This window comes from Manis pentadactyla, chromosome 10 (genome assembly GCF_030020395.1).
Source record: "Manis pentadactyla isolate mManPen7 chromosome 10, mManPen7.hap1, whole genome shotgun sequence".
Lineage (NCBI taxonomy): Eukaryota > Metazoa > Chordata > Mammalia > Pholidota > Manidae > Manis > Manis pentadactyla.
The window spans coordinates 82,058,645-82,066,316 of NC_080028.1; the positions used below are offsets into that span (position 1 = coordinate 82,058,645).

Genomic DNA, 7,672 nt, shown 5'->3' on the forward strand with positions numbered 1-7,672 from the left:
CTGAGCCCAGAGGCTGCTGGGAGCTGCAGGAGGTGGCCAGGTCTCCCCGAAAGCATGGGATTGAGGCTGGGTGATGCTGATCCTCTGCTCTCTCTTAACAGCCTTACGCCCCAAAACCTGCATAAGCGAGAAGGAGACAGCGCGACGCTGGCACTGCTGACCGAAGAAGGGGGAGCTGCTCCTCTCAGCCAGCACAGGGTTCTGTCATTGGCCCCCACTCAGCATCCACGTTCCCCACCCTCATTGCCGTGCATGGGCCAACCTGGACTCCAGAGGCTGCAAGAGAGCTGCAGTGTAGAGAGGAGCTCTCTGAAGAGGGGGACTTGTATGGGATGGCCTTCCACCCTTCCCTGGGGCTGGCTGCAGGGAGCCCAGGACACCTGGCTTGTGCATCTCCTGTAAGATCATCAAAGCAGGGCCCGCATTCATTCAGGCCTGTTGCAGAGCCTCCGGGCTGGGTCTGAGTCAGGCCAGGATAGTGAGGGGGACTGAGGAGGCAACCCTCCAGCCCCACGCATGGGCACACAGAGCAGGGGAACCAGGCCTCACACACCAGCACCAGCATGGGTGGGATGTGACAGGGAGGCTGTGCCTTCAGAGGCCCAAGCTGAGGCACCAACAGCTCCCCTTCCCCAGACACACACCTCATTTGGGGGCTGGTGGAGTGGCTGAAAGGGCAGGATTATTCTCTAGAGTCCCAAATGTCTAGCCAGGACTTATACAACCCCTCACTCATCCCAAGTCCCACCCAGGCTCAGCTGAGAAGGAAAACTACCCTCAGAGAAGCTGGTCGTGCAGAGGCCTCTGTCTTCTTAGAAAGCCTGAGCAGGGATTGGCCAGTGGTGTGTGTCCTGCTGAGGAAAGGAAGGGGCTGCACCCACCTGCCTTCCAGAGACAGGTCCACCCTAGCACCCACGGGTGCTGGTCTCTGTGGTGCTTCCAGGCAGACAGGACAGGCATGCGAGCAGCATCAGACACCAGAGGGCCAGTGAGGCCCGTCCACATGCCCTCTGAACATGGGCTGGGGAGCCAGTGGGCCAGGGCCACAACCCCACCGTTGGGGCCTGAAGGCTACCCTCTTCCACGTGAACTGTGTCTGGAGGAAGGCGGCCCCCCTGCCCTCCCCAGTGTCCCTGTGGCCCCATCAAGGCTTTTCTTGCTTGCTTTCTTCTTTTTGGTCCATCCCCTGTGCCCTTGGAGTCAGGAGTTAGGTTCTTGCTGCCCAGGCCTCCTCTCCTTTTCCCTCTTCCAGCAGCTTCCCAGCATGTTGGAAGTGTGCCTTGCACCCCCAGCTGAGTGAAGCTCAGAAGGCATCTATTTCCATCTATGTAACAAGCTCAGATCAGGGACCTAATTGGTTTCCCAGTGGTGGGTAATTTCTCGTTCCAAATATTAATCCGTTGTTTTCCTGGCGCCCAGCCCAGCCCCGCTGCAGTACTGTACTGAACGAAGTACGTTCCTATGCAACCGAGAGCCCCAGCAAATACTTTATGAGCTTTGCAGCTCGGCGCGAGCAGCTATGCAAATGCACTTTTCATTTGGAGTGTGGGGTCGATGTGAAGATAAGGAATTGCTTCTCCCAGAGAAGATCCATCATTTCTGCAGGTTGCAAGCCCCCAGCTTCTCTGTTCATCTCTCAGATGTGGCAAGCACCTTGGGTACCTCTGGGCTCCCAGGAGACCTGCAGCCCCGGGGACGGATCACACCAGTGCTTAGTGACCAAACCCAGTGCCGAGGCTTCAAGGGGAGCTGGGTGTTCCACTGCCGGTTGAGGTGAGAGGCCCGGGCTCAGGTCAGATTTGTCGGGGAGATCACACACACACCTCTCCTGGGACCTTAGCTAATGTTTATAATTGTATGTACCATGCAATTTAGGAGGACAAAAAAGCTGTACAGGCATTAACTCCAAAATAAATTTCTATTTTTTTCTCTCGTAAAATCAATAAAAGATGTTATTAAGAATATAGTCTTGCTCACTGGATTTGTGGTCATACAGAAGAAACTTATGCTACCTCCAAGAACTGAGTGACAGTCCACCCTGTTTTGGAAGGAACTTAGAGGGAAGCAGGTGGCAGGGGCAGGTGGCTGGCTGAGGGACACAGGACAAGTCCTCTCTCTGAGATTCCCTTTCCCCACCTGAAAACAGGGTTGTGATCCTGGCCAGATACCAGAACAGACACATACGCAGTAGCTGTTTCCTGCCTGGCACTAACTCATTTAATCCATGGAACAACCCTATGGGGTAGGCACTATTATGATCTTCCTTTTACAGATAAGGAAACTGAGGCACAGAGGCTGAGTAACTTACCCAAGACACACAGCTTTGGGAGCCATTAGTCAATGCACAAATCCTGAGAAAACCACAGGAGAACCAAGATGGGGATCAATCCCCTAGGTCTTCAGCCCTGGGGTTCAGCATATATGGATCCTGGTAGCCTGGCCCCAGGATGTCTGATTCCTGAGCCTCCCCCTTCGGTTCCCAACTCCCCAGCTTCCTTCAGGGGTGGACAGTAGTGACTCTTGGCATTTGGGTAAAGCAGCCCTTGAGTGGGAGAAAGTTCAGTTGAAGGAGGAGGGAGGGTCAGGACTGCAGCTCAGGTTGGGCAGTTATACTGGCTCTGGGTAAGAAGGCCCTTTGGAAAGCTCCCCCTCCACTATACCAGGGATGGGCAGAGTCCAGGGCCTCTGGCCACCTGCTGCTGCCACCTGCTTCCCTCTAAGTTCCTACCAAAACAGAGGGGCCCTGCTCTGCCCAGCCACCCTGATGGAGAGCTGCCTGCCAGCTCCCTGCAGGCTGTATCTCTGGACTAGCCCTGGAAATGTTCGAGGGCAGGCAGGCCCTGTCAGTGCTCCATCTGTGCGGGTGGGAGGCTGGGCAGGCATTCCAACTTCTCTGCTGTGAGAAGCCTCTCAGCCACCAGCCAGAGCCCTGGGCCTGGGTCCCTGCCACTCAGGGGCCAAGCAGGTGACACTAGGGAGCAAAGCTGGCCTGCAAGGACTTGGTCAATGGTGGCACAGAGTTCAGCTCCAGTGCAGCTCAGCTCCAGCGCTCCAGCAGGGTCAGATCTTCATGGTTGTATGAGAAGCCAGAAATCCAGGTGTTTTATTTATTTTTAATGTGAAATCTAACTTTTAAATTTTGGTTCACTCTAAAGGAGCACACAAACACCAAGTGAGCCAAATAAAACTAGTTACAAGTCCTGCATAGCCGGCTTCCACCCCCACTCCCACCTGGCCTCAGCACAAGCACTAGCTCCCCTCTCCCTTCCTGGCCCCTGGAGCCTATAACCCCCATAATGCCCCAGGGCTGCTTTCCCCCACACTCCCTGCTCCTTCCCCCTTCCCTTCTGGCCCTCCTTGCCTCTCCTGGGAAGTACAAAGCAGGGAGGGAATCATTCTGGACCCTCGGTCCCACCCCCAGCCCCCATGAGCAGAAAGCCAGAGGTCAGTCTGGTGACCTTTGCATGCTGGCGTCCCCATCCTCAGCCCCCGTGAGAGAACAAAGACCTTCCTCTCCCTCCACATCTGCCCCCGCTCCATGCATCCCATGCCCATCCTAGAAGCACAGAGTATAAATGAGCCCAAAGCTGCAGCTGTCAGGGCCCCAGGCGTGGAGAAGGACGGATTCCCTCCATGAATCTTGGCTGCCGCTAAGCAGAGGGTTAAGAAAAAGCAGGCCCAGGCTCCCAGAGGAAGCCCCTCTCAGGCCTGTGCCCCTGGAGCCCTGCCCTCTCTGTTCATCGGTGGGAAGGACCTGCCTCTGCTTCTGTGGGTGGTTGGCTGGTTTTCTCCAGACAGTTCTGGCCCTGGCACAGCCCAGAGCATGCCAAGGTTGTCCCGGCAGCTATGCAGCTGCCCCAGGCCAGGTTTACTGAGATGTCCTGGGTCCTCCCCCGGCCTCCTTCTGCCCCACCTGGAGTGAAGACAGTCCCTTTCTGAGTGTCCAGGCCCCGGCGTCTGAGTGAAATGGCAGGTAGAAATCTGGTGGCTCAGCCTACTCAGGTTTGACTGGCTGTGCTGGTCTGGACAACTCCCTGCTCTGGGGAAACTGGGAGACCTGGCAGCTCTGTTCCCACCTTACATGATGGTCCCTGGAGCCTGCAGGTACTCTCCAGATCACTGCAGTCCCCACCAGCCCCTTTTGTCTCCCACACAGCCTGCTTTGTGGCCCTGCAGACACCGTAAGTTTGTACCCCTGAGATAGAGGCAGGTAACGCATGTGGAGGAGCAGCAGGGGATGGGGTAACAGTGCTGTGGGACCCAGTGGGGGTGGGGCTGCACCCCTGGGATATTCAGACCCCAGCTGCCTTGGTGTGTAGAGAACTCTCTGGGGGCCCTGGGACTCAAGCCTCTGGCACCCAGTCAGGTAGTAGGCCCAGGCAGGGGCACTGGGGAAGCAGGCAGGACCTCTGCCCAAGGGGTCATGTGTCCCCATGTGCCGTACTGTGCAGGATTGTCCTTGGACCTCCGTGTGACATGTAGCATTGATGACACCACTTCCCAGGTTTCCAGCCTGTGGAGAGATGCTCTACTCAAGCCCCAGGGCAGCCTTTGGTGGCCATATTTTGTGACAATGACAAAACTAAAAACAGCCGGTACATGCTTAACCCTCATGGGGCTGAGCGCTCTGTGTGTTTCATCACTGAAGGTGCATATCGGTGTTAGACACTAAGACCCTACACTGGGGTGCCCTCCTCCCACAGCTGATGGGGAGCAATGGCCTGGGGTGTGGCTGGGGTTCAAGTCCGGGTGAGTGACTTTGCACCCAGTGCCTCCCTTTACACCCATAGCACCTGCCTCATGAGAAGCTTATGAGGGTAAGACACACCAGGTTCCACGACTGCCCTCATTTTCCAGGTGTGCGTACTGAGGCTTTCACAGAGAGGAAGTGCCCCTGGGCTGAGCCGTGACTCCTGGCCTGCCAGCCCCGGGCCAGGCTCCTCACCGAGCAACAGGGCTACCTGCCACCTGGCCCTCCCTGACTCGCTCAGCCTTCAGCCTCAGCTGGCGGGTCCACACGGCACCGGCCTTACAGCACCGATGGATGCCTCAGCTCCCTCTGCCACCTCCTCCCCTGCTCCGTGACTCTCTCCACCCCCGGCCTCCTCTCCCTAGCCTGCCCTGCCTGCACCTCCCACGCTCACACTCAGCCTGGAAGTTCCGAGGGAGGCCAGAAGGGTCCCAGGAAAGGGGGCTTTGGTGTCCCTACTCACCAACCTGGCCTCGTGCCATGGAACTTCTCCCATGCAAAGGCCCCTTCCCACTCCCCAGGAGTCCCAGTGGCCCCCAACATCCTGGCCAGTCCTGGCAGCTGCCCTGTTCCTGCCAGGCCTCTGGCCATCAGCCCAGCCACTGGCTTCCCTTGAGGCAGAGGCTCAGACAGTGTCTGTCCAGGATGAAATGTGGCCCAAGAAGCAATTACCAGGGTATCATGGGCCAGGCCGTGCTGGGGTCAGGGCAGAAGTCCTCACCGTGATATCCTGTCTGTCTGTGCAGTAAATCCCCTCGCAGATGAGACTGGTCTCTCCTCATGACTCACGGTCCAGCCAGGCTGGGTTTGTCCGCAGTCCCACAGCAGGGCTGTCTGCGGGTGCCGTGGGGCCATTGTTTGCTGCCCGCAGCCCTCGGCTGAGGTGTGAAGGAGCCCAGCTCCAGCCCCCAGGCTGCATGCCCCTGGGCCACTGCTCCCTGGCTGGGGGCAGGAGCTTTTCTAACTCTTCCACTCAGAGGACTTTTCCTGAGCCCTGTACGACCTGCAGTGCCCCTGGTGGCCCTCACGTTCCCCACACCCCACCAGCACCGCTTCTCTCATCCCAGAGCCATGGCAGCCGAAGCCCCCACCATTGCCCGCCAGGACCTGCTGCAGCCCCTTTCTAGTCACCCTGCCTCTGCCCCACGCCCGGTCTTCCAGGCCTCCCACCCACCCAGCCAGGAGGAACTTTCTAAATGTATAGCTGATATGTCCACCTCTTAAAACCCTCCCAGGGGGCCTTCCTGGTAAAAGTCAAACTCCTTGCCATACCCACAAGGCCCCACACACTGACCCCAGGTGACCACTTGGCAGCAGGCCTCATACCCTCAACCCAAATGCCAAGCTCTGCCCTGTCCTAGTGCCACACACAACCACCCAGTAATCATCTCGGCCCCAGGGCCCTTGCATGTGCTGCAGCTTCAGCCCACACTGCCTCGCCCCCCCCCCTGCCCCTATCGGTCCCTGCTGCAATGGCCCTTCCTCTAAGGACCAGCCCTCACCTCTCCAGTCTAAATCGGGTCTTACCTTGGTTCAACTGCATGACGCTTCTTAGTCTGAAGTAGTATTTTCTTGTTAGAATTATTGGAGTAATTGCTGTCTCCTCCCTGGAACACATGCTCCATGAAGGAGAGGACGGCACCTTTCTGTTTCCTGTGGCAGCATCAGTTTACACTGAGTGCCTGGCATGCAGAAGCCCCTCAGTAAATAGTTCTAGAATGAATGAGACCCACACAGCTCAGTGGTGGCCTTGGGATGTGAACTAAGTCAGCAGCCCTTGCTGCTTTTCTCCATCCTCACCTCCTCCCAGCAAGGGGTCGGCACCCTGATGGCAGTGGCTCCTCCGGTGGGATGGGGCCCCCCCCAGCATGCCTTGTCCTCAGGCCTGGTTGCTGCAGACGAATGCCCATGAATCAAGTTGACATTTCCATTACCTGAGGGAGACGAGTGTGTAGCTCGGATGGGTTGGCTTTGGTGGGGGAGGCAGGCATGAATGCTTATCATAGCCACCAGCCAAAGAGGGAAGTCAGCCCGTGCGTGACTTCCTGAGGCCTCGGCCGGGCCAAGAGCCCTCAGCCAGGGAAGCACCATGGCCCCAAGGGCCCTCTACACCTCGGGAGAGGGGGTGGCCTGGGAAAACAAAAGGGCAGAGCCCCACTTCAGGGCACCAACCATGGGCAGGCGCAGGCACATGTCCAGGGCTGGCATGTGCACCCTGAGTGTGTGTCCAGAGCCAACAGGAGCACACGGGGACGGATGAGTGCTGAGTTGACATGGGTAGCATGTGTGTGCATACAAAGCACCAACTCGTGCCTGTACAGTGTTCAGGTCAGCATGTGGACACAGAGACACTGGGTACCAGTGCCCAGGGCAGAAACGTCTGTGTAAGAACTACTCCAGGCTGTGGGTGAGGCCAGCCTAAGGGGGTCAAGACTGAAAGGCTCACAGAACATGCCCACTCCATGCAGATGTCTGTAGGGGTGGGAGGAGGGGCCTTAGCTTCCTCATCTCGGTGTATGTGCTCACCCAGGCACCCTGGCCTTCAAACCAGGTGGTTCTCCCTCCTCCCAGATTGGGGCAGATGGTGACATTTGCTCCCTGCATGATGACCCCTCCCACTGATTCTCAGTTGGGACTCATTGGCATCAATCACCTGGCCTGCCTGGAAGTGCTTCCTTTTATCTAACCAGCAGCCTTCTTGCTACATGCTCACTGAGACTGAAAGACAGTTCTCAGCCCCTGCCCAGCTGGTGCCAAGTAGGGGACAACAGTACTTGAAGCCTGAGTGGCCCTGTGGGCCTCCACCTCCTTCCCATCCTTCCCTGGCCTGTGCAGAGGGTAAGAATGGCCCTTCTTTGAGGCATCCACATAGCATGATCACATACCACTTGCATAATTATTTATTTAACATTTTTCTTTAGG

The 7,672-nt window shown here is 57.3% G+C and overlaps 1 protein-coding gene across 7 annotated transcripts in view; it reads left to right on the top strand.

Moving 5' to 3' along the window:
- The window catches only part of KATNIP (katanin interacting protein), a 196,361-nt gene extending 194,422 nt beyond the window's left edge, over positions 1–1,939 (top strand). For all 7 annotated transcript variants that reach the window (XM_057487067.1, XM_057487071.1, XM_057487068.1 and 4 more), the window contains one exon: positions 102–1,939. In XM_057487067.1, coding sequence (XP_057343050.1) covers positions 102–160 — 59 coding nt within the window. In that variant the 3' untranslated portion in view covers positions 161–1,939. The remainder of the gene's footprint in view (positions 1–101) is intronic.
- Positions 1,940–7,672: the final 5,733 nt, after the last annotated feature.